This window comes from Heptranchias perlo, chromosome 1 (assembly GCF_035084215.1).
Source record: "Heptranchias perlo isolate sHepPer1 chromosome 1, sHepPer1.hap1, whole genome shotgun sequence".
Lineage (NCBI taxonomy): Eukaryota > Metazoa > Chordata > Chondrichthyes > Hexanchiformes > Hexanchidae > Heptranchias > Heptranchias perlo.
Window position 1 is genome coordinate 188,236,780 of NC_090325.1, and position 26,803 is coordinate 188,263,582.

At 41.8% G+C, this 26,803-nt stretch overlaps 2 protein-coding genes across 4 annotated transcripts in view; one reads left to right on the forward strand and one right to left on the reverse strand.

The window, feature by feature from the left end:
* The window catches only part of gstcd (glutathione S-transferase, C-terminal domain containing), a 152,369-nt gene extending 145,055 nt beyond the window's left edge, over positions 1-7,314 (reverse strand). For both annotated transcript variants that reach the window (XM_067994442.1, XM_067994443.1), the window contains exons 1-2: positions 7,237-7,314; positions 5,073-5,498 (exon numbers count right to left, since the gene is read on the reverse strand). In XM_067994442.1, coding sequence (XP_067850543.1) covers positions 5,073-5,486 — 414 coding nt within the window. In that variant the 5' untranslated portion in view covers positions 5,487-5,498; positions 7,237-7,314. The remainder of the gene's footprint in view (positions 1-5,072; positions 5,499-7,236) is intronic.
* A 44-nt stretch (positions 7,315-7,358) lies between these two features.
* ints12 (integrator complex subunit 12) lies at positions 7,359-24,505 on the forward strand. 2 transcript variants are annotated; one of them, XM_067994444.1, is made up of 7 exons: positions 7,359-7,386; positions 7,544-7,699; positions 13,882-14,034; positions 14,406-14,587; positions 16,981-17,140; positions 18,424-18,573; positions 21,414-24,505. In XM_067994444.1, the coding sequence occupies exons 2-7, from the start codon at positions 7,547-7,549 to the stop codon at positions 21,975-21,977; spliced, it is 1,362 nt and encodes a 453-aa protein (XP_067850545.1). In that variant the 5' UTR covers positions 7,359-7,386; positions 7,544-7,546; the 3' UTR covers positions 21,978-24,505. The 2 variants fall into 2 exon arrangements, with proteins under 2 accessions (XP_067850545.1, XP_067850546.1); XM_067994445.1 differs by having other exon boundaries at positions 7,378-7,419.
* The last annotated feature ends 2,298 nt before the right edge of the window (positions 24,506-26,803 follow it).

Genomic DNA, 26,803 nt, shown 5'->3' on the forward strand with positions numbered 1-26,803 from the left:
TTTGGAAATCAACATCCAATGAACAGGACACACAAGGGCTTGGAGGAACAAGAAATAACACCAACAAGAAGATTACAAGCTATTTCACCATTCTGATCTACATCCCAACAATCATGGACAATACTCAATCCTGTAGTTAAATAAATACAGCTAGAAAGCTTAGAATGAGATATGGATTCATTACGGTGATTGGCAAAATGTGTTTGAAGCATATATTGACATAGAAAGTATTTGCAACATAGGAACGGGAATAGGCCATTCAGCCCCTCGAGCCTGTTCTGCCATTCAATTAGATCATGGCTGATATGTATCTTAACTCCATCTACCCACCTTGGTTCCGTAACCCTTAATACCTTTACCTAACATAAATCTATCACTCTCAGTTTTGAAATTTTCAAGTGACCCCCAGCTTTTTTGGGGCGAGAGACAGGTTCAACCTATTCTTCGCAATATGCTGTCTTCAGGTTAACACTAACTCAAAACTCTTAATGTAATTGAATTAGGCAGGAAGATTTACTTTGATCTGTCCTCGCAAAATGTACACATCCCCATATAATTTAGTGATTTTGATGACCCATTTTGGTGAAAATTATGAAATCTGTATATTTCAGCTGTATCTATCCAATATTTTATAAATAATTTTAATGTGCATATATTTTAGTTTGCCTGCAAATCTGGGAAATGCAGTTCTGGCTTGGAAAGACAATGTAGAAAATCCCAGCAAGCATGTCATACCTGCCACTGAACCTAGGAACTAAGAAAAAATTGCTTCAGCCATTAAGCTCACATTGCTCCCAGTGCAAGCTCGACCATGCCAAGAAACTGTAATAATAACAATGTACTCACCCCTCCATGAGATTTGTGCAATCAAAATACACAATTGGTTCATAAAATGGATATGTGAATGTAGAGTCTTGGAACTATATTCTATACACAATGGTAAAAATCTTACACCTATGTGCCTTTCCATTATAAATTCCTATGTTCCATTTATAATGGAAACTGCCGATGTAAACTTGTCACATTGCTATTATACGTTCCTGCCAGTGATGGCGCTGTAACACCACCACTGGCAGAAGGTTGCAATTACAGCGTGATAGGTTTACATAGGCAGTTTCCATTATGACCGTAGATATAGGAATTTATAATGGAATTATATAAAATTAAGGACACAAGGCATGACTTTAAAATGGGGACTGAATTACATCTAAGCGTCCTGATCCATCTATCCCCTGCCCTACAACCCGCTTCACCTGAAGATTAAACTTGGTTTTCACTTCCCATGTGCAACGCTACAGGAGATGGACTAGTAAAATTTAAAGATGGAAAAATATTTAACAGTTCCTATTTGTTCCAACATTCCCTAGCAAATCGGTACTAAAAGAAAGGCAAGGGTCAAACAAAATATGCTTTCAAAGACCTGATGACTGAACAACGGTTTTCTACTGGGAATCACCAAATATGGAAGCAAAATAGAACACGGGAAAAAATAGCACTCCCAGTTTTTTTGAGGCTGTTTTATGCTGGGTTGCTTCCAGTAAAGTACGACTGATTTGGCCGAGATTCATTCCAAATGTAAAATAGATTTTAAGCTGTACTCTAAAAATGAATCATCAGCTATAAATAGCACTAAAAGTAATAAAACAAAGAATTGTGACATGCAGATTAGAAATTAATAGCACAGAGCGGCTTAGAATCTAAAATCTAACATTGTTGACTGAAGTCTATTGTACTTACATTCTTCTTAAGGCTTCCTCCCAGGCACAGTCATGAGGGAATGAGAGATTAACGTCCTAAAAGGCAACAACCATCTCCAATTTGGTTCTGTCAAGTGGACGTTAAACATTCTGTGCTATTATTTGAAGAGAGTGACTGCTCGCTAACATTTCTCCCTCAAAAACACTATCAAAAGCAGATTAACAGGTCATTGAATGTTTGTGGGTTCTTACTGGTGAAAATTGGCTGTTGCATTCACCTGCATAAACAACAATCACTGCATTTCAAAAGTAATTTGCTAAACGTCTAGTGCTTAAGGTGTTTCTGTGGGATGCAATAAGATGCCATATAAATGCAAGACGTTCTTTATTAATTCACTGGAATTTCTTTCTTAATTCCCTATCTCTGTATCCTCCTCCAGCCCTACAATCCTCTGAGAACTCTGCATTCCTCTGTTGTGCATCCCCGATTTCCTTCGCTCCACCATTGGCAACCGTGTCTTCAGCTGCCTAAGCCCTAAGCTCTGGAATTTCCTCTCAAACCTCTCCATCACTCTCTCCTCCTTTAAAACTCTCCTTAAAACCTACCTCGATGACCACCCATCTTAATATCTTCTTACGTGGCTCGGTGTCATAATTTGTCTGATAAGGCTTCTGCGAAGCCCCTTGCGACATTTCACTATGTTAAAGGCGCTTCATAAATTCAGGTTGCTATTGTCGTTGTTGCCTCGCTTCTAAAATTTGGAGCTGCAGGCTGATTTTAGACAGAGTCTGACCTGGACTTCCTCCAGCTAACCTTGTGCCCTGACAATCCACCAGACTGGTCCACTATATCGAGCAAAACTGGACAGGAACAATAAAGACTCAAAATCACCTCAGACACATGAAAAGGTCACTGGTACATACAGCCTGCTGTTAACATGCTACAATCAGTACACAGAGAACTAAGAGTGATACCTTACTATAGAAATTACTTTTGGTTTAACCGATACTTCTCCCACAAGACCACACAGAACTGACTGTTGGGCAAAGTCAATTCCACCATTTGGAGATTACTGGCCCCTCCTGTTCAGTGGACTGGACACAAAGCACGAGCAATTTCTCTGCTATCAAATGTTCTTTCTGATGATATTCTGAAATAAAGCAGTCTGTATGTCTGGTACAATATTCTCCGTGACAAAGATTCTATATGTGACACAGCACTGTGTATGTGCTGTGTGTGTTGTACAGTACTCTGTGACACAGTACTGTGTAGGTTTTGTACAGTATTCTGTGACACAGCACTGTATGTGTTGTACAGTACTCTCTGACAGCGCTCTGAAGTGGTCAATGAAAATATGTTAAAATAAGGACAGAATATGACTTTAAAATGAGTTCTCCTGGTATTCGGGCCAACATTCCTCCCTTAAGCAACACTATCAAAAGCAGATTAACTGGACATTCACCTCATTGCTATTTGCAATGTTTACCTATATAACATTAATCACTCCAATTCTATAGAACCATGCCAGTTTACAGTACAGAAGGAGGCCACTCAGACCATCACGTCTGTGCCAACTCTTTGCTAGAGCAATCTAAAAATAATGTCAACTGCCCTGTATCTTCCTCTGCTTCCAATCTTTATCCACTTTTCCTTTAAAAGATGCCATGGGCTCTGCCTCAACTACTTCCTGTGGCAAAGCATTCCATGCTCCAAAGACCCTCTTATGTATTCAAAGAAGTTCATTATATATGAAATGCTTTGAGATTTGATAAGGTATTAAATAAGTGACCCACTTCCAGGCCTGGACACCCCAGGCCTTATAAGGTCAACTGGGATTTCCCAATACCTGGCATCGAGTCCCGACCTTTTTTCCAAACAGTTTCTAACTGCTCAGAAAACTCGACCCCCTGTCTTTTCCTCCTTTAGACGCTGATTAACCTCCTGCGCATGTCAAACATTTTCTGTTTTTAAAACTCTGAAAATGCATGAAACCAGAAATTACAGCAGATGAATGCTTAATTTATTTGTTTTGACATTCCTCTGTCTGTTATTTTAATAGCAAAGTTGACCCATTCAAAAAAAAAACAGGCTAATGCCTGCATTAAAATAGCAGCCATGGAATGTCACACGAACACATTAAGCACCGTAATGTCATTAGCACCAATTTCTAGTAATAGTAATTTTTAACCCATGTTGCTCTTTTGACCTTGTCAAGAAGGTTCATCTTCTTGTGCTGGAAATAAAAATAATTACACTCCACAATCATTTAAAACAAATAAATTACACAAAAACATGGTTCACGGGAAAAAAATACAATAAACATACATTTTAACACTTCCTCACTCATTGAAGGTAAATACAGAAGGGATAAAGGGTTTGTTCTCTGATTGACAGGATGTGACAAGTAGTGTTCCCCAGGGATCTGTACTGGGGCCTCAGCTTTTCACCATATATATTCATGAGTTGGATGAAGGAATAGAGAGTTGTATGTCCAAGTTTGCAAATGACACTAAGTTAAGAGACACAGTAAGTTGTGTGGATGGGAGCGGAAAGTTGCAAAGGCACATAGATAGACTAAGTGGGCAAAACTATAGCAGATAGAGTTCAAAGTGGGGAAATGTGAGATCATCCAGTTTAGATCCGAGAAAGACAAATCGGAATATTTTCTTAATGTGAGAGACTAGGAGCTGTGGAGGAGCAAAGGGATTCAGATGTCCATGTACACAAATCACTAAAAGCTAGTGCACAGGTACAAAAGGTAATCAAAAAGGCTAATGGAGCATTGGCTTTTATCTCAAAGGAATTGGAACTCAAAAGTGAGGAAGTGATGCTTCAGTTGAACCGAGCCTTGGTCAGAACCCATCTGGAGTACTGCGTTCAGTTCTGGACACTGCACCTCAGGAAAGATACACTGGCCTTAGAGGGGATAAAGCGCAGATTCATCAGAATTATTCCAGGGCTTAAAGAGTTAAATTATTGCACAGGGTTGGCTTGTATTCCCTGATCTGATGGAGGTATTTAAAATGATAAAAGGATTCAATACGGTTGATAGAGAAACTATTTCATCTGATGGGGTAATCCAGAACAAAGGGGCATAATCTTAAAAATAGAACTAGGCCACTTAAGAGTGAAATCAGGAAGCACTCTCTCACACAATGGGTACTGGAAATCTGGAACATGCTCCGTCAAAATGCTGTGGATGCTGGGTCAATTGAAATTTTCATGATTGAGGTCACTAGGTTTTATTAGGTAAGGGTATCAGGAGATATGGAACAATGGTGGGGAAATGGAGTTGAGGTACAGATCAGCCAAAGTCTAATTGAATGGCGGAACAGGCTTGAGGTGCTGAATGTCCTACGTTCCTAAATACTCACCTCAGCGCAAGCCTTTAAGCAGGTCTTTTTGAAGCCAAGTAGCTCAGAGACATCCTTCCTATTGCAGTCTGCATCACAAGTCCTCTGTATAATGTATCTCAAAACCACAGCAAGGCCAGCTCGACAAAAATTCCCATCCTTTTCCACCAGAGCAGGCAAACGACAACTGCGAACCACTGGAGGCAGCTCCTGCTGGGAAAGGATGTTGATGGGAATGTTGGCTGGTGCACCATTCTTCCACAAGGGACTGCCAGCAACGTCTTCATTAGACACAAGGAACACCTTAATAGACGTGGTGTCACAGTAGGACATTAGAAATAAAACAATGGATGTGTGGAGAGGAAAAATCCTATCTTGTGTGTGGTGGGATAGCTCCAGGTACAGACATTCATCGTGTATGCTCTTGTTCTTCATTTCTGCAACTACCTATAGAGAGTGGAATAGCACCCCGTTAAGTATATAGTTATAGAACACTGAAAACACATTTTGCAGACAGTTCATTTTCATAATTTTTTTTCCACTTTCCAGACGGTCACCAGCAATGGAATAAAAAATACAGCATCTGAAAAGTGGTTAGGTTAATGTTTCTGGGTGAGGCCCTTGCTTTTTGAGAGAGGACGGAAGGCGACAAAAAGAGTCAAAGTAGCATTAGAAATAAACTCTGGCCTACCCATTGTGAAGCAATTATTTTCTAGACAGACAGTGTAAAAGCTGAAATCAAATTCAAACTCCAGGCAAACGGAAGGCAATGAGGGAAGATCAATATATAATTGCCATATATTTGTCATTAAAATATGCAGTACTCTGGAGGAGAGATTTAATGGTCCATGAATATCCATATAAATATTTAGCACTTCATAGTACTTTTTGGGAGGAGGCTAGGTAATCAAAAAAGCACTTGAGAAATGATTGATAGGTGGCCCCTAAAAACACAGCCAATACACTGTTTGCTATGGAGTGATGTGTACATGTACGGCAGTGTACCAGCAACATCTGCACATGAAGTTCATACCGTGCATGCACACTGAATCATTAAACGCAGGCACCAAAGATCTTTTTATATTGTTGGTTATTTAGACTTAGTACGGTGATATCCTGATAGCACAGTGATAAACTTTGTAATCCTGAATATACATCTCAAAAGAAAAGGCTCCTGTATGTTAGTTAGCATCTGGGTTCTTAAACTTAGCACTTAATGCTGAGTCTTTTAAAATGGTGCTTGTGGATCAATATATTAATGAAAAGAACAAACTTGCATTTATATAGCACCTTTCACGACCTCATTAGCACTAAATTGCTAGTCTTAACATCTCTTGCACTTGTTTGAAGCTCATCCAAACAGCAGATTATTCACGCTGGCTGTTACCAGTGTCAGCTTTGGCTCAGTGGTAGCACTCTTGCATCAGAGTTAGAAGGTCGTGGGTCCAAGGCCCACTCCAGAGACTTAAGCATATAATCTCGGCTGACACTTCACTGGGGGAGTGCTGCGTTGTTGGAGGTGACGTCTTTTGGATGAGACATTAAACCAAAAGGTCTATTACGTCTGCCCTCTCAGGTGGACGTAATAGATCCCATGACACTATTTGAAGAAGAGCAGGGGAGAAATCCCCAGTGTCCTGGCCAATACTTAACCCTCAACACCACTAAAACAGATTATCTGGTCATTATCTCATTGCTGTTTGTGGAACCTTGCTGTGTGCAGATTGGCTGCTGCATTTCCTACATTATAACAGTGACTACACTTCAAAAGTACTTCATTAGCTGTGAAGAGTTTTGGGACGACTTGAGGTCATGAGAGGCTCTATATAAATGCAGGTCCTATAATTTAGGGAAACAGTGATGTGCTGCTACTTCAGATTTAATAAACTATTTACAATTGCTGCCCCCTTTTGCACTGCACAAATCCCAAATTCTGTTTGTTTCAATGGGCTTGCAAGCTCCGGCTGATTATAAATCAAACTCGAACATTTCCTCCGCGCTGCTCAAGGGATGGAGACTTGTTGAAGGCGGGTGAAGAGGACGCGCTTGGAGCCGGAGACCGGGGCCTTGTCAGAGAGACAGCAAGGTGAAGCCAGGGCCCCGGGGGAGGGGGTGGGGGAGAAAGAGAGGGGTTAACCGGGCTTCCAGCCGCCGCTTTATAGTTCCAGCGCCAACAAACAGTTACCTGAAACCACGGCGCCACCGCTTGTTTAATTAACACCACGGCATGAGGGACTTGAGAAACGGACGGACCGGATGTTACCCGTTGCTAGGAGGAAGGCGCGGGGGACAAATAAAAAGGTGGGACCGGAAGTTGTGCGATGCAGATGCTGAGGTGACAGGGCGGGGGGACTTTGGGATCCTTGAGGTTGGGGTAGTGACACGAAGCTGTAAACACTCAGAGATTCAGTTATAATGAGACCAGTCCATGTGCTGGCTGGTCAGATTTCCCCTTCCCTCTTCAATTTTGGTTTTTTGCTTCACACTTGCAGGACATGGCTGTTCCCAACTTGGAGCTGGACCCACTCTTCCTGAAAGCCCTGGGGTATCTCCATTCGAAAAGTAAAGACTCGGCAGAGAAACTGAAAGCCCTGCTGGATGAGACTCTGGCCAGAGGCAGCGATTCCAGCTTTCGACAGCCGCAAAAGGTACAGATTTTTTTTTTAAACTGAAAAGTTTTGATACAGTGAATAAGGAAAAAACAATTTCCTATGGTTGGGGAGTTAGTGACGGGGTGGGGGGGAAATCATTGATTTAAAATTGTCACTGAGAGACTGAGGAGTGAGGAGAGAGGTTAAGTGAAGCTTCTTCGTACACATGATTGATTGTTGGTGCATGAAATGCTTTGTCACAGGGAATGAATGAGGCATCTTTTAAGGGAAAATTGGATAAATATTTGAAGCAGAAGTTGGTACAGAGCTATGGGGAAAGCGTAAGACAGTGGGATCAGTTTTGGATTGCTCTAGCAAAGAACTGACACACACAGCTGAATGGCCTCCATTTGTGCTGTAAATGTCTTGGAGCTGGTATTATTTAAGCTACAGCAGAGCTGAGATCAGGAACTCAATACGACAGAAAGCTTAGAGGAGTATACAAAGTGCAGGGGTGAAGTTAAAAAGGAAATTAGGAAAGCAAAGAGAGGGCATGAAAAAATATCAGCAATAAAATCAAAGAAAACCCAAAGATGTTTTATAAATGCATTAAGAGCAAGAGGATAACTAAATTTGTTAGTTTGTTAGTGTGCAAAATTAAAGCACAAGGGATTGGTGGTAATATACTGGCATGGATTGAAAATTGGTTAACAGACAGGAAACAGAAAGTAGGAATAAATGGGTCTTTTTCAGGGTGGCAGGCAGTGACTAGTGGGGTATCACAGGGATCAGTGCTTGGGCCCCAGCTATTCACAATATATATCAATGCTTTGGATGAGGGAACCAAATGTAATATTTCCAAGTTTGCTGACGACACAAAACTAGGTGGGATTGTGAGTTGTGAGGAGGATGCAAAGAGCCTTCAAGGCGATTTAGACAAGTTGAGTGAGTGGGCAAATACATGGCAGATGCAGTATAATGTGGATAAATGTGAAGTTATCCACTTCAAAAGGAAAAACAGAAAGGCAGAGTATTATTTAAATGGTGATAGATTGGGGAATGTTGATGTACAAAGGGACCTGGGTGTCCTTGGACAGCAGTCACTGAAAGCAAACATGCAGGTGCAGCAAGCAGTTACGAAGCCAAATGGTGTGTTGGCCTTCATTGCAAGAGTATTTGAGTATAGGAGCAAGGATGTCTTACTGCAGTTATACAAGGCTTTGGTGAGAACACACCTGGAGTATTGTGTGCAGTTTTGGTCTCCTTACCTAAGAAAGGATATACTTGCCATAGAGGGAGTGCAGCAAAGGTTCACCAGACTGATTCCTGGGATGGCAGGACTGATGTATGGGGAGAGATTAGGTCGACTCTGCCTGTATTCACTCGAGTTTAGAAGAATGAGAGGGGATCTCATTGAAACAGAGAAAGTTCTGACAGGACTAGACAGACTGGATGCAGGGAGGATGTTTCCCCTGGCTGCGTGGTCCAGAACGAGGGGTCACAGTCTCAGGATATGGGGTAGGACATTTAGGACTGAGATGAGGAGAAATTTCTTCACTCAGAGGGTGGTGAACCTGTGGAATTCTCTATCACAGAAGGCTGTGGAGGTCAAGTCACTGAATATATTTAAGAAGCAGCTAGATAGATTTCTAGACACAAAAGGCAACAAGGGGTATGGGGAGAGAGCAGGAATATGGTATTGAGATTAGAGGATCAGCCATGATCATATTGAATGGTGGAGCAGGTTCGAAGGGCCAAATGGTCTACTCCTGCTCCTATTTTCTATGTTTCTAAGGAAAGAGTAGGGCCTGTTAGAGACCAAAAAGGTAAACTATGTGTGGAGGTGGAAGATGTGCGTATGGTTCTAAATGAATACTTTGCATCTCTCCTCACAAAGGAGAGGGATGATGCAGGGATTGAAGTTAAGGAGGAGGAGTGTGAAATATTGGATGGGATAAACATAATGTGGAGATGCCGGTGATGGACTGGGGTTGACAATTGTAAACAATTTTACAACACCAAGTTATAGTCCAACAAATTTATTTTAAATTCCACAAGCTTTCGGAGGCTTCCTCCTTCGTCAGGTGAACGGTGTGGAAGGTGTGAATAGTGAGAGAGGAAGTATTAAGGGGATTAGCATCTTTGAAAGTGGATAAATCACGAGGGCTGGATGAAATGTATCCCAAGCTGTTAAAAGAAGCCAGGGAGGAAATAGCGGAGGCTTTAACAATCATTTTCCAAACTTCACTGGATACAGGCGTGGTGCCAGAGGATTGGAGGACTGCTAACGTTGTACCGTTTTTTAAAAAGGGAGCGAAGGATAGACCGAGTAATTATAGGCCAGTCAGTCTAACCACGGTGATGGGCAAATTATTGTAATCAATTCTGAGGGACAGGATAAATTGTCACATAGAAAGGTATGGACTAATCAAGGACAGTCAGCACGGATTTGTAAAGGGGAGGTCGTGTCTGACTACCTTGATTGAATTTTTCGAGGAGGTGACTAGGAGGATCGATGAGGGTAGTGCAATTAATGTAGTCTACATGGATTTTAGCAAGGCTTTTGACAAGGTCCCACATGGCAGATTGGTCAAAAAAGTAAAGGCCCATGGGATCCAAGGGAATGTGGCAAATTGGATCCAAAATTGGCTCAGTGGCAGGAAGCAAAGGGTAATGGTCGACGGGCATTTTTGCAACTGGAAGGCTGTTTCCAGTGGGGTGCAGCAGGGCTCTGTACTAGGCCCTTTGCTTTTTGTGGTATACATTAACGATTTGGACTTAAACGTAGGGGGTATGATTCACAAATTTGCAGATGACACAAAGATAGGCCATGTGGTTGATAGTGAGGAGGAAAGCTGTAGACTGCAGGAAGATATCAATGGACTGGTCAGATGGGCAGAAAAGTGGCAAACGGAGTTCAATCCGGAGAAGTGTGATGTAATGCATTTGGGGAGAGCAAACAAGGCAAGGGAATACACAATAAATGGGAGGATACTGAGAGGTGTAGAGCAAGTGAGGGACCTTGGAGTACATGTCCACAGATCCCTTAAGGTAGCAGGACAGGTAGATAAGGTGGTTAAGAAGGCATATGGAATGCTTTCCTTTATTAGCCGAAGCATAGAATATAAAAGCAGGGATGTTATGCTGGAACTGTATAAAACACTAGTTAGGCTACAGCTTGAGTACTGTGCACAGTTCTGGTCACCACATTACAGGAAGGATGTAATTGCACCAGAGAGGGTGCAGAGGAGATTTACGACGATGTTGCCAGGACTGGAGAATTGTAGCTATGACCACCGATTGGATAGGCTGGGGTTGTTTTCCTTGGAACAGAAGAGGCTGAGGGCTGATTTGATTGAGGTGTACAAAATGATGATGGGCCTAGATAGAGTGGATAGGAAGGACCTATTTCCCTTAGTCAAGGGGTCAATAACCAGGGGGCATAGATTTAAAGTGATTGGTAGAAGGATTATAAATGTTTTCACCCAGAGGGTGATGGGGGTCTGGAACTCTCTGCTTGAGAGGGTGATAGAGGCAGAAACCCTCAACCTATTTAAAAAAAATACCTGGATGTGCACCTGAAGAGCCATGACCTGCAGGACCACAGACCAAATGCAGGAAAGTGGGATTAGGCTGGGTGGCTCGTTTCTCAGCCGGTGCGGACACGATGGGCTGAATGGCCTCCTTCTGTGCCGTAAATTTTCTATGATTCTATGAACCCACTCTGCATTGAGACATTTTGGTGCAAACCTACATTCTATCACTCTGTTATTGTGATGTTGCTTCAAAACTCTGAATATTTTTAACACTTAATTTTTAAAATAGGCTGAGAAGATTTTTCTAGAATGTATTAGTATCAGTTTGTTTCAATTGGTCGCACTGTCACTTCTAAGGCAAAAGGTTATGGGTTTAAGTCCCACTCCAGGACTTGAGCACGTAGTCAAGCTAACACTTCAGTGCAGTACTGAGGGAGTGCTGCAATGTTGGAGGTGCCAATTTTTTGATGAGAATTTAAACTGAGGCCAGGTCTGCCTGTTCAGATGGATGTAAAAGTTCCCATGAAGAGTATCAGGGGAGACCTCCCAGTGTCCTGGCCAACATTCCTCCCTCAACCAACCCCACCAAAAACCGAATAACTGATCATTTATCTTGTTGCTGTTTGTGAGACTTTGCTGTGTGAAAATTGGCTGCCACGTTTGTCTACACAACAGCAGTGATTACTTGAAAAGTAATTTATAGGCTGTGAAGCACTTTGGGGTATCCTGAGGACATGAAAGGTGCTATATAAATGCAAGTTCTTGACATTTTTTTAGGGAGACAATGATGTATTGCTACTTCGGAATTATTCAACTATTTACAATTGCTTGCCCCTCTGACCGTATTTCACTTCTTTTTTTCTGCTGTGAGTAACATCTTGTTTATATGGCAAACTGCACCGCAGAATCTGAATTCCCTGCTGTCTCATCGTGAATACTGGTACCTTGCACAAGATGCCTCAAGTATGTACAGCTCTCCTAATAAAGAATACACAGACCAGCACATTTATTGTGTGATTCTGAACCTGGGACCTTAAAGGGCACCACTGAAGAAATTGATTCAGAGGGGAGGAGCTGGGCCACAACTCCTGTATGCTTAATTTGTGACCAGCAAATTTGAAACTTGGAGCACCCAATCTGCTGATAGAAACGGGAGTAGGCCATTCAGCCCCTCAAGCCTGTTCCGCCATTCAATTAGATCATGGGCGATCTGTGCCTCAACTCCATTTACCCGCCTTTGCTCCATACCCCTTGCCCAACAAAAATCTAGTTTTGAAAATTTCAATTGACCCAGCGTCCACAGCCTTTTGGGGGAGCGAGTTCCAGGTTTCTACTACCCTTTGTGTGGAAAAAATGCTTCCTGATTTTTGCTCCTAAATGGCCTAGCTCTAATTTTATGATTATGCCCTCTTGTTCTGGATTCCCTCACCAGAGGAAAGATTTTCTCCATCTACCCTATCAAGTCCTTTAATCACTTCAAATACCTTGATTTGATCTCCCCTCAATCTTCTAAACTCAAGAGAATACAAGCCAACTTTATGCAATAATTTAACTCTGGTATCATTCTGGTGAATCTATGCTGTACCTCCTCCAAGGCCAATATATCTTTCCTGAGGTTCAGTACCCAAAACTGAACACCGTACTCTAAGTGGGATCTGACCAAGGCTCTGTACAACTAAAGCATTACTTCCTCATATTTGAATTCCAACCCCCTCGAGATAAAGACCAACATTCCATTAGCCTTTTTGATGTGATTTTTAATGCAGTATCAGAAAAATTATGACTAAGATGCAGTTGGCTCTATTATATCTGGCAGGATGAACGGAAAAGGAACAACCATGCCACAATCTTTGTGTTCTTTTTATTATCCTTCTCTTTTTCATTAACTTCTTATATCTTCTGTTTATCTCTTGAGTTCATTTCTTTTCTCTTTCTTCCTCACCCTCCAGCTTTTCTTTTCAGCACTTCCCCATCCTATTTCTCTTCCCTTCACTTGTCTTTTTTCCCCTTGATGATGTATGTTGCAGTGTTGTTACTACGATTTCAGTAAAGTTTAATGGTGAGTGCAATTTTTTAATATTCTGTCCACTATGATTGTGACAATCACTCAACTGTACAATTATAGATTTGTGTCTGGAGATTTTGAAACTGTAATACTAGATTGAGGTACTTGTGACCATAGAATGGTCAATGGTGGAACTAATTTGAGGTGATGAATTGAATAGCATTAGCACAATATTAAAACACTCTGATTTAAGTATGATTTCCACCTTCCCCATTCCCCACTCCCACCCCCAATATGCTATATAGGTCTGGTGACAACAGTATTATCCATGATTCTGTGTGTAATTGAACCTCCCCACAACAGTTCTGCATGGGGTTAGAATTACCACATGGCAAATACACCAAATTGTGTTTCTTGTTTTTCTGCTGTCTGCTGTAATTTGGCCTTTGCATGGCAGAACAATTTGTCTGCTCAAGTCAACAAGTACTTGTAGTTTGCCGTGATTTCAGCTGTAATGCAGTCTAATTCATGTGACTGATTTCATGTAGCTTGCTGTTGACCCCTTCCATCATTGTGGTGCCTCTTGGCTCCAAAAAGGGAGGATTTCATCCCAAGTATCAAAATCCCAGATGTTGTAACCAACTGATTTGCTTTAGTTTCTGAAACCATATATTAAGTTGATATATTCTCCTGCGTAGGAAGTTGAAACACCCAAGATAATTACTGGCTCCAAATCCAGTTCTAGTAAGCAGGAGGCCAAAGTATCCTCAGCTCTGTCATCAGGCAACAATGGAAAGTCCAGTTCCAGTGAGAAAACCAAGAAGGAAACTGAGAAGAGACCAGTTGAAAAGGTAAGAAGTTACCAGTTAAAATGATCCCGCTACTGCTTTTATACACAAATCATTTACAGTACAAGAGGGAGTTCAGATTATTTATCGTATGAAACAGTAATTCTTAAATAATCATAAATTGGAATAATATAACTGAAATTTGATCTTGCACAAAATATAAAGTTTTGTCCTGAAGTGAGTTATTATCTTAAGATAGCTGAAGGGCCAAAAGATCAGTCATAACAGGATTTGATCTTAAATTGACTGCACTGTATTTTACCCTAAAATAAGGAACATAAACATGTAATGTACTGCTGTTTATCTTAAAAAAATTACCCAAATTAATTTTTACTGATTGAAGCTAACCCTGTGGATGTTTCCAATTTTGATAGGTTAAACTAGACCCCCAAGAAGGAGTTGACCCTCAGAAAAAAGCCAGGCTGGAGAAGCCGGAGAATCGATCTTCTCCCATCACTGTTCAGTCCAGCAAAGACCTGCCGATGCCAGACCTGCCAGGTTTCGAGAGTGCAGAGGATTTTGCCATGGAAATGGGATTGGCATGTGTGGTGTGTCGGTACGAGAGATTTTATTTATACAGATCAATCACTCGGGGTGTTGCGCACAGGGAGTCGAGACCAAATGTAGTGTTCAGGTGACGCAGGGTTAGAGGGCGAAGGTTAATTGGACCAGGGCACGCAGAGATAATTTATTCCTCGTTTTAAAGTCTGCCCTTGTTTTTAATCTTTCCGTCATAAATTCCTATGTCCACATTTATAATGAAAGTTGTCGCGCTGTAAATTTCTTAAATGCACCCTCCAGCACTAATCTTCTAGTGGAGGTAAAAACTCTGAAATTATTCAAGAGGCAGTTCTATTTCATGATTGGGGGAATCATAGGATGCTACGGAAGGATGAGCGGGATGGGAAGAATGCGTCCCTCATCTGTGCTTAATCTTTGCGATATCAGTGCTGGCCACTTCTATTCTAATTGCACACACTCCTGAGTCAGCCTGTGTATAGTGTCTATATAGGGTACCTGTGTCTTTTTTTTTTCTTACCCCATCATCTATTTCTGAAAAAAGGTTTGCTTTTGACCCAAGTTAGGAGGCTGTTGAGAATGAAGAACACTTGGTATATGTGCCAAAAGTACAAAGTTACAGGATAACCTTCACATTCTGGTGGCCATAAAGATGTAAAGTTCAGAAAATAAAGGGTGATGAACTGTACTGTGTGTTGTATGTGTGCGTGTGTGTGCATTCTAAAGCAATAAGGACATCAGTATACCATTCTCATGGTTTTAAATAACTGAAAGTACATTTCATTGCTAATTGTAGAATAACATCATGGATACATTTCATAGCTAATTGTAGAGTAACATTATGAGCACATTTCATAGCTAATTGTAGAGTTAATGTACAAAGGGACCTGGGTGTCCTTGTACACCAGTTACTGAAAGCAAACATGCAGGTACAGCAAGCAGTTAGGAAGGCAAATGGTATGTTGGCCTTCACAGCAAGAGGATTTGAGTATAGGAGCAAGGATGTCTTACTGCTGTTATACAGGGCCTTGGTGAGACCACATCTGGAGTATTGTAAGGATATACTTACTATTAGAGGGAGTACAGCAAAGGTTCACCAGACTGATTCCTGGGATGACAAGACTGTCGTAGGAGGAGAGATTGGGTCAACTAGGCCTGTATTCACTAGAGTTCAGAAGAATGAGAGGGGATCTCATTGAAATGTATAAAATTCTGACAGGGCTAGACAGACTGGATGCAGGGAGGTTGTTTCCCCTGGCTGGGGCGGTCTAGAACGAGGGGTCACAGTCTCAGGATACGGGGTAGGACATTTAGGACTGAAATGAGAAATTTCTTCACTCAGAGGGTGGTGAACCTGTGGAATTCTCTATCACAGATGGCTGTGGAGGCCATGTCATTGAATATATTTAAGAAGGAGCTAGATCGATTTCTAGACACAAAAGGCATCAAGAGGTATGGGGAGAGAGCGGGAATATGGTATTGAGACAGAGGATCAGCCATGATCATATTGAATGGCGGAGCAGGCTCGAAGGGCTGAATGGCCTAATCCTGCTCCTATTTTCTATGTTTAACATTATGAGCACATTTCACAGCTAATTGTAGAGTAACATTATGAGCACATTTCATAGCTAATTGTAGAGTAACATCATAGATATATTTCATAGCTAATTGTAGAGTAACATCATAGATATATTTCATAGCTAATTGTAGAGTAACATTATGACAAGGTCTGGTTTCAGAAACTTCCCAAACAAATCTTTTGATGTCATCTTGGAAATCTTAAGTGGGTTCTGACTGTCTTCATTGTTGGGACTTATCTTCTCTCTATGCTGGCTATAACAGTGCTGTGTAAAACGAGTTTGGACAGCTGCAGCACTGGGCTCACAGCACAACCCAAATTTGGCGGTCTCAAGGAAGCCATAGGATGGCTAACTTGATGTGCAGAAAATATACAGCATGTCAAAAGTGTCAAGGATCAAATTTCAGGTTGCACAATGTCTTAGAATGGCTGTGACAATCATTCTTGCCTTTATCTGTGCCCTTCAATTAAAACACATCCCCAGGCACTTCCCTTATTTGCTGCTTTTCAGTTAAGCAACTGAAATAGAATACTCAGCAATTTATGAATCCAATCTGCATCCCTGTGCTCCACCTCATTCTACCTCTGAGAATGGCTCACTCTTTAATGACCACACTGAATAATTAGTGATTGTGATATAATGACTGCAAGTTTATTAAATGACATTTCACAGTTATCGGGGAACAATCTGTGCATGGCATAATACCTTTTTAATAGCATTGACGTGTGTGTGTATGTGTGTATATATATATATATATATATATTATATACTTTAATAGAATACGGTAGTCTAATGAGTTTTTTTATGGCACTTGCAATTACTAGTTAACTGTTTACGACTTTGCTTATAGCCAGATGACTGTTACATCAGGTAATCAGCTGGTAGAATGTCAAGAATGTCACAACCTCTACCACCAAGACTGCCATAAACCCCAAGTGACGGACAAGGATGTGAATGACCCACGGCTCGTATGGTATTGTGCCCGCTGTACAAGGCAGATGAAGAAAATGGTAAGAGTTTCTTTTCAAATCGTTCCATATAACTGCACGCAAGTGCTTGGTGATGTTGATTTTAGCAGGCGTATCACTTTAGATGATTTTAATAATGTTGAACATCACTGACAGACTAAAATATAGTTATGTGGTACTAGGGCAGAGAGCGGTAGCGCTGTGACGTCACCTAATCTGAGGAAGCAAGAAGACAACTCTATCCATGTCCCTTGTGAACCAGGAAGCTCTTGATTCAACGCTGACATTGGCAAAAGTCTAGGATGACAAGAGTGGAAAATTGGAGGGAGAATTATCTAGTGCTGATCTTATGCAAGCCCAGCATTGGTTGCGAGCTGAAATCCAGTTGGTTTTCAAGATGATATCTAATAGATGGAACAAGTTGTCTGCCTGACCAGCTTCAGGTGGTGAATAGTAGGGAGGGGCATATGGGTGTTTTTTTTTTAAAGGATATAGAGGCACTGGAGAAGGTGCAAAAAAGATTTACAAGGATGAAACCAGAACCGAGAGGTTATACTGATCAGGAAAGTTTGAACAAGCTGGGGCTTTTTTCTCTAGAAAAGAGAATGCTGAGCGGTGACCTATAGAGACCTTTAAGATTATGAAAGGGTTTGATAGGGTAGACATAGAGAAGATGTTTCCACTTATGGGGGAGACCAAATCGAGGGGCCATAAATATAAGATAGTCACTAATAAATCCAATAGGGAATTCAGGAGAAACTTCTTTACTCAAAGTGGTGAGAATGTGGAACTCACTACCACAAGGAGTAGTTGAGGTGAATAGCATAGATGCATTTAAGGGGAAGCTAGATAACCACAGGAGCGAGAAAGGAATAGAAGGTTAAATGAAGAGGGGTGGGAGGAGGCTCGTGTGGACCATAAATACCGGCATGGACCAGTTGGGCCGAATGGACTGTTTCTATGCTATACATTCTATGTAATTCAATGTAAAAAAAAATATTTAAATGGGATAGCCTTTAAACTACCCACTGGGAAGTGCTGCAGATTGATTGCACATTCCATCCCTAAACTAACTGAGGCTGACAGCTCTTTATGCGATAAAACTACAGGGAAAAAGACCTTTTCATTGTTCAGCAATGTTGAGTGAAATAAACAATTGCCCAATATTCCAGGATGGTGTGATGGTGTAACCTAGAAAAGGGGAAAATATTTTTTTTAATACTTCAAATGAAGGTATCAAACTAACGGAGAGTTACTCTCTCGTGTTAACAGACTAACTCCTCTGGTAAGTATGTTCATCACAGAATGTTTTCTATTACACTTAGGCACAGAAGACTCAAAAGGCTGCTCCAAAAGCTTCTAACTCCGTTGCTAACACCGCTCCATCAGTAAAAGATCCCTTGGTGAAAAAGCCCGAAATGAAACTTAAACAAGAAATGACCACGTTTCAAGCATTCAAGAGAACAGAAGTGAAGGTGCAGTAACCGCCTCTTATACAAGTTACCTTTGCTAATGATGGTGGGCAGCTAAAAATATCACTCGGTGTATTACTGTTTAAGCTTAAATCCTGTTTCCTGTCCCTCTGGAAGCGGCTATCATGTGCCCTAACGAGATGGATTAGGTGGGTTTATCCTTAATTCAGTCTACCCTTAATTCAAATGATCAGATAATTCCATTTTCTTTTTAGCGCAAAAATGACTTTGAATTATCAGGAATTGATAGATACAAGTATTATATACCAGTCGATGTGCCAGGGAATCACAGCCAAGTGTAGCCTTCAGGTGAAGCGGGACTAAGGGAGCCAGCTGTGTTAAGGATGTGTATGAAGTTATTCCAACAGTCCCATTTGCAATTGTATAAGTTCTTGCAGCTTAGAAGGGCGATTTTAAAAAAACTCTTCAGGGATGCTAGCAGCCTTTGACTCCTTAAGAACTTTATCCAGCAAGAAATCAGCTCTTTGTGGCCAAAATCTAAAAGATATTCAATAAGCTGTTATTTATCAAAGCTCTGATTCTTAGGCTTGATTCACACACTCTAAAGCTGATTTAGTACCTAGCACTACAAATGTGATTGATTCATTTGAAAATGCTCCTCAGATTCTGTTATACCCCATGGACTACTTGTCAAAGAGTAGATGTTGGTATTGTGACTCAAGAAGGTACTGTCCTTCAAACATTGTAGCACTGTCCCTAAAATCTAACATGAGGGCTGTTCTGGATGCCGTACCAGGTTACAGGGCATAGCTGATCCTAAAATATGTTAGTTGGAGGTGAAAGCTCCATTGTGTTGTCACAGGGCGATTCTGTCGGCATTGTTGGTGTTGACGACACTCGTTTATTTTGCTCAAGGGAGCCACCTGTTTGTTCCCACTGGGCCAGTGTGGCCCTTGAAAGTATGAATCTGGAGAGACTGATATTTTATAATGTGGGATAGGTAAATTTGTACCATCAGGTTTGGGAAGAGATGGGAAGGGCACTTGGGGTATGGGTTAAGATGGGGAGATGTTGCACTTGTAAGGGTAAGACTTCTTTCTGTAGCACTATCCAGGATCCAGCTTCTGTCTTGAGATCAGGGAGCATAAGGGAGCTATAATTCACAGAGGGGGGGGGAGTTGCTGAGCTCCTCAGGAATGGAACAGAGTACCAGTCATAATTTTTTTTTTGTTTTCGCTGTTTCTTGTTTCTAGCTGGTGAGTTAATTAGAATGGGGAGGCAGGTGTGTAATTGGGATTCATTGGAATATTTATGCCCGCTGTTATGATGTTTTGCATGTAGTTCTGGATGCCAGCTGATGTTTCTAGAACTATAAAAGGTTGCAGCACAGGAAGGGGCTATTCAGCCCATTGTGACTGCTGGTTCTTTGCTGGAGCAATCTAAAACCAATCTCATGGCCCTGCTCTCTCCCCATAGCCCTGCTTCAAATATTGAATCACTTTTTCTTTTAAAGACTGTTGAAAGTTTCTTAGTGTGGTCTGTAGTTCAATTGAGGAAAAAAATTAATTAAAAAAACATTGAAAGCAAATAACACTTGTCAAAATATAAACATGTAGTCATGGAAAATATTTTCCGCTATTTTGGAAAACATTAACATTTTTAAAGTAGGGGTGTCCAACCTGCACCGCTAGGGTCACTTGTGGCTCTGAGCCCTGCCAATCCATCCCTTAGTTGCTGGTTTGTCCTGTTTGAATTTTGTGGACCTGGAGGTTTGTTTCTAATACAGCTGCCTGATTAGTGGATAAATCCTAAACAGAACACCAAGATCAGTTGGTATCGGCAGCTTGAGATACATGGAAATATGGATTTAATCTTTTATCTTTGTACCCTAAAGCCCTGCGCTATGCACCTCCGGAAGACAAAAACATGGACAAAACATGTAAAGTAGTCAACTTCAGTTATGTGACTTTTATCATGTTAAATAAACACAACATCAAAATCCTAAAACTATTTTCCATGAATACTGATCGTGTTCACTCCTGCTAACAGGTCTAGGCAGTTAAAATTATTCAGTTAAGTGAGTATGCAATGCCCAGATTATACGTTGTACCATGATTACAGCATAAACGTCAGTCACCATTGGACAGCTTGTCAAGTTGCATCAAGCTAAAGTTAATAACATCACTAAATGTTTTGGGCTGTGAGTTAAGTGCTGTGCGTGGAGGAGGGGTAAAATACTTGCTTAACAGGAGTTAACCAAGCACCAAGGCCCGTTCACCCGTCATACTTGTGCTCGCTGACCTACATTGGCTCCCGAACACCGAACACCCCAATTTAAAAATTCTTATCCTTTTGTTCAAATCCCTCCATGGCCTTGTCTCTCCCTATCTCTGTAACTTCCTCCAGCCCCACAGCCTTCCGAGTACTCTGCATTCTTCCAATTTTGGCCTCTTGTGCATCCCAGATTTCCTTCGCCCCTCCATTAGGGAGGCATTTCCTAAGCCCTAAGCTCAGGAAATGCCTCCCTAAACCTCTCCGCCTCTCCACCTCTCTCTCCTCCTTTAAGACACGCCTTAAAACCTATCTCTTTGACCAAGCTTTTGGTCACCTATCCTAATATCTCCTCCTTTGGCTCGGTGTCAATTTCTTTGTCTGATTACACTCCTGTAAGCACCTTGGAACGTTTTACTATGCTAAAGGTGCTCTATAAATGTAAGTTGTTGTTGTAACCAACTTTATGTAAAAGCCAGTAGAGGAGCTGAGTGAAATTTGAGATGTTCTCTTTATAAATTGTCAGCTGTAGGTCTATGCATTTTCAACCTGCCCAGTACTGTTCTCTTATAGTTTACGGCTATTCTTTTTTTTTGTTGTTTGTTTCGCAGACTTCCTCATCTGCTTCTGGGAATTCCTCCAATTCTAATACCTCCTCTTCTTCGGTTAGTGGTCTTACAGGATGGGCTGCCTTTGGAGCTAAAACATCTACTGCAGCACCATCCACAGCTAAACTGGGATCATCTGTGCAAAGCACCAGTGGGAAACCTACTGCATCCTCCTCGAATCAGAAAGCAGTGGGTCTGTCTGGACTGGCAACTTCCAAAGCAGGGCTCGGGTCAAAAATGGCCACAGGCATTAACTCCAGCACCGGACCTATAAAGCCGCCCCCTCCCCTAACTCTGGGGAAACCAGGTCTTAACCGATCATCCAGCAATGACAATGTTAGCAAAGTGGGGTTAACCGGGCCAGGCAGCAGTGCCGGCCAGTCTAGCAGCGGGAACGGAGGGGGCACCTCTACTGGGAGTGGTGGTAACAATGGCACAAAGACGCCCTCCGAAGCTGGCAACCCTTCTGCCCTTAAGTTGCCGACATCTCAAGAGTCGCAGCTTAATGCTATGAAACGACTCCAGATGGTAAAGAAGAAAGCGGCACAGAAGAAACTTAAAAAGTGAATGCTAATATGTCCGAACGGTCGTGGTTCTCTGTTGTCTTTGTGTTTCTACACAGAAAAGCAGATGCCTCATCGTTGCCAAGGAGACCAACAAAATTGTGCCCTTGGATTTATCCTTGCACACATAAATGTCTCTTCCTGGTTTTCTTCCTAAGATTTTTTTTTGTTTGGGGTGATAGGAGCACAATACTCCCTCCTGTCCCTAAAGACCTCATGAAACATGCCTGCATATTTGTTGTTAAGGGAGGGTGTTTATTGTTCTGAGTGGTCTCAACCTGCGAGCTACAGAACTAAGAGGCATTAAGCATGGAGGCTTTGATGCGAGGGAATCGAGAGGTTATACTGTCGCATGGCAGAGAACTGGATTATAGCAATTTTATCAATTGGCATTTTTAGCAAAATTAATTTTCCCACCGGCTTTTTAAAAAAAAAATGTTGCCTGTTTTAAATAGATAGTTGATGATTCAGACTGTGTTTCTTTAGCAAATGTATTCTGAAGCAGGCCTGGCTGATTTGAGACCCAATTCTGATACCAGCAGACAGTGATCTTGGTTGTTCAGGAACGCTGTGTTTACTTGTGGGGGAAGATGAGCTCTGCGTGCTACGCATCGCAAAATGACAGAGGCATTCTTTCTAAACTCATTCTACAGTTTCTCTACACATAGAACACAGAGGAAACCTTCCCCTGAAATGTTTAGTGAGAGTTTGCAACAGGCCAAAAAAAAAGGTTTTGCACTTCTCAAAATAAATCTTGAAAGTCGTGTGAGAGACCAATTTACTGTGATGTTGAAAATAAGGACGGTTTGATTTCTGTGTCAAATGGACCTTTTTTACATATTTTGATTTGTGTATATTACTGTTAATGGAGATGGCATCTCCATTTGGTGAACTACACTGGTATTAAAAAATAATTAAAAGTCAAACCCTGTAACTTCCTTTTTCTGCGCTGTGCAATGCAAAGTTGCCCAAGAGGAACTAGCATTTACGTTGCACCTTTCACATCCTCAGGAAGTCCCAAGGTGCTTTACAACCAATGGATTACTTTTTAAGTATAGTCACTTTTATTATGTAGGTAAAACCAGCAGCCAGTTTGCACACAGCAAGGTCCCACGAACAGCATTAAGATGAATATAGCCTGGTGTTGAATGTTGGCCAGAACACCCCAAGAATAGTGACTTGGGATCTTTTACATTCACCCGACCAGGCCTCCATTTAACATCTTCATTTGAAAGACAACCCCTTCCAACAAAGCAGCACTCCTTCAGTACTGTACTGATGTCAGCCCACATTACGTGCTCAAGTCCTGTAGTGGAACTGTGAACCCACAACCTTCTGACTCCAAGGCCAGAGTGCTACCAACTGAGCCAAGCTGATACTAGTTAAATAGTCTTGCTCATAGGCAATAAATTGTACGTGCCTTTTGCCCACCACTTAGAGCAGTTTCAGAGAAGCAATAGCAAAGATATCGATGAGGCAGCCAGGCTATGTGCCTGGAAGGGAGGAGGAGAAGGGAGAGACCCTATTATTACCAAAAGATAAGTCTACAGACCACTCCAGATAATCTTGTAAATTCCAATACGCCAAAATATATTTATTTACTCATGTCATACAGAATTCCTAATCCAAGCAGAACATTTACATAGATGTCCTGCGCACTGAATAGATTTGGTTGGCTGCCACATGTCAGATAAACACAGCCACAGGTTTTAGAATTCTTGGCCCTAAAAATCCTCAAGGCTTTTACATGGGTTCACACCTGCTGGTAACCCTTGCCGTTGACCCTGCCAGTGTCAGTGAGAGGTTGTCTAATTTGAATGCTCGCAGCGGACCCCGTGACTGGGTGCGTTTTGGCTGCCCGCCTGCTTCCACGTGCCAGAACGTCCACTTGCTGCTGTCCGAGAGGTGGGCCCGGGTTCCCCCTGCCCCAAGACTCCACCCCTCCCACCGGAAAGAAGATTTTATTGGCCCTATAGCCTCGATTAGTAAGGAGGCTGATAATTTCAAAAGATTGCTCCTGTCTTGCCGTCAGGCGTTCAGGCATCAACCCAGACATAGACCCCCTCCCCCCCCACCAGGTGGGCTCCACATCGTCCAGAGTAGCAGCTGGCATGTTCTTCTCACTCAGCGTACTGCTGCCACACTTCCACCAGGCCTCTAAGAGGAGACTCCCAACACAGGGAGTCCCAGCCCTTACAATGCCACACAAGAACGCCCAGTACCAGCCGGTGTATCTGGATCCTGGCCTATTTTCCAGCCCTACTCCGACCCTCCACTAAAGTTACAGCAGGCGTGCGCTGGAAAGGCTGAGGTTTTTTGGCCACCTTTTATCTTTAGTGTAAAAAGTTTTCTTTTTGCTTTGGATGAATTGGTGAATGGATAAATGATTTTAAACCTGGCCCTTTTTTATGTATTGATACAATTCTAACAGTGTTGTCCGATACGTTAGCCACTGGCCACATGTGGCTATTTGGAAATCCAGATGTGGCTAATTGCATTTCTGATTAGTAAATAAAACATGAATAATAGACACCGTTGTTGTGCATGTGATCTCAATACTCGTATTCGCACGGCATATGCATGTGAACTTTAACCTTTTGTGCGTTCGTTGGTAAAATGGTAAGATGAAAAGCAGAGTGTTGGAGTGTCTTTTGATCGTTGTGAGTGCTTTACTTCCTTGGTTACTGAATGATGGTAGATGTTTGTTAAGTAAATAATACAGCTGTGAATTATATTTACCTGTATTGTGAGAGTGTGTGTAAGGGGTTTTCTACCAAAATTAGTGCATGTGGCTAAAGCGGTGTCACCACAACCGCGGATAGTCAGCAATTTTTATTGGACAACACAAGACAATAAAATATAATGCATCTGAGAAAATATTAGCTTCGTCAACCATATAGATTGGGAGAGAAGTAACGCTGTTTAGTTACTGTTGTGTCAAACTTAATAACAATGAAAAATAATCTGCCCATAATGAAAGTTCAGCTACAATATAACTTGGTGCAATCTTTAATATGATGCAACTTTCATGATAATGTCCGATCTTTTGTATAACATTCAGCTGGCTGTGCGCTGGGACACTTTCTCTAATGTCGCTCTGTACAAAGATTTGTTTTCACTGTAAGATGCTGAGAGATTACCCTCCCCACCCCTGTGATTTCTATTGGACAACACTGTCCTAATATCTGTTCTTTTTTTTTTCCTCTTGGCAATCTAGTTTCGTTTATCAACATTCAGTTGATAAGAACCACTTAAACTGAACACTATGGAGTTTTACGTAGTCCATCTGGAAAGCTACAAAGTCAAGGGGGTTGCAGTGGTAAGTGCAGGATTATATAAACAGTAACTGGAGCTGATGAAAGGATTTGTGTAGACAATACCCTTTCTAACTATTCATAGTATTGTAGATGGCCCAAAGTGTTTTGTAAGACTGAAGTTTGCACAGTATACTCACATTCTGTATCATTTGATGAGGATGAGGGACTTCAGTTATGTGGAGAGACTGGAGGAACTGGGATTGTTCTCCTTGGAGCAGAGAAGGTTAAGGGGAGATTTAATAGAAGTATTCAAAATTATGAAGGGTTTTGATAGAGTTAATAAGGAGAAACTGTTTCCACTGGCAGGCTGGTCAGTAACCAGAGGACACGGATTTAAGATAATTGGCAAAAGAACCGGAGAGGAAATCAGGGAAAAAAGAATTATGCAGCGAGTTGGTATGATCTGGAATGCACTGCCTGAAAGGGTGGTGGAAGCAGATTCATTGGTAACTTTCAAGAGGGAATTGGATACATACCTGAAAAGGAAATATTTGCAGAGCTATGGGGAAAGAGCAGAGGAGTGGGACTAATTGGATAGCACTTTCAAAGAACTGGCACAGGTCCGATTGGCCGAATGGCTGCCTTCTGTATGATTCTATGATAATTTCAACTAAACGCTGCAACTTTCAGTGGGTTTGAAATTGTCAGTTTTTCTTTGTTCATACAAGGTCACAAATTGAGCATTTTTCTTGCAAGTTCTTTATCGAGCCTGCTCCTGTCGGCAGTTTGCATTGTCGTGGTCTTTTCGCAACTCGTTCAATCTCTAGGAGGAGGTGAATAACAACAGGTAAAACCTGTGAAATTTCTCCCTGACACCTAAACGTGACTTCTAAAAAAAAAAATTCAAGATATAAATGCAACATTATAACTTACATCATTCCACCTTGACCAGTGGCATTTCACAGATGATGTTTCCAACTTGTTTGTTTCAAGCCCATTTAGCGGGCCAAGGACTTTCAACACATTAAGATCAAAGTCGTTGATTTTTACTTTGGGATATCCTTGTTTGGGAAGGGCACGTTTCTTGTGTCAAGGGGTGAAAACTGGTCAGATGAAATCATCAAAACCCCTGCAGAGTGCAAGTTTTACTTGTATTTCTTCGATAGCGAAGAATACTCTGTTCTGAATTACTTTAGTTATTAGCAGTCCAGTTGGTAGTCCCCATATCTGACTCGTTCCTGCTGCAGATAATACTTTAGGTGGTAAGCGAGAAGTAGAGATGTAGGAGAGGAGATGAGAGAACAGTGAGCCTCTGGAATGCGTTGCTGGCTGGTGTGGTGGGTACTGACTGCATGCCTTCAAAAGGGAGCTGGACCGAATCTTGACTGGGGTAGAAGGTAAGCAGCTTTACAGATAACACTTGGTCCGTATGATCTCCTGGACTGGTTTCGATCACCTGAGGAGGTCGGAGAGGGATTTTCCAGAGTTTTTTTCCGTATTGGCCCTGGGTTTTTCTCTTTTTTGCCTCTCCCAGGAGATTACATGGCGGCGGGGTGGGGGGAGGGGGGGGGGG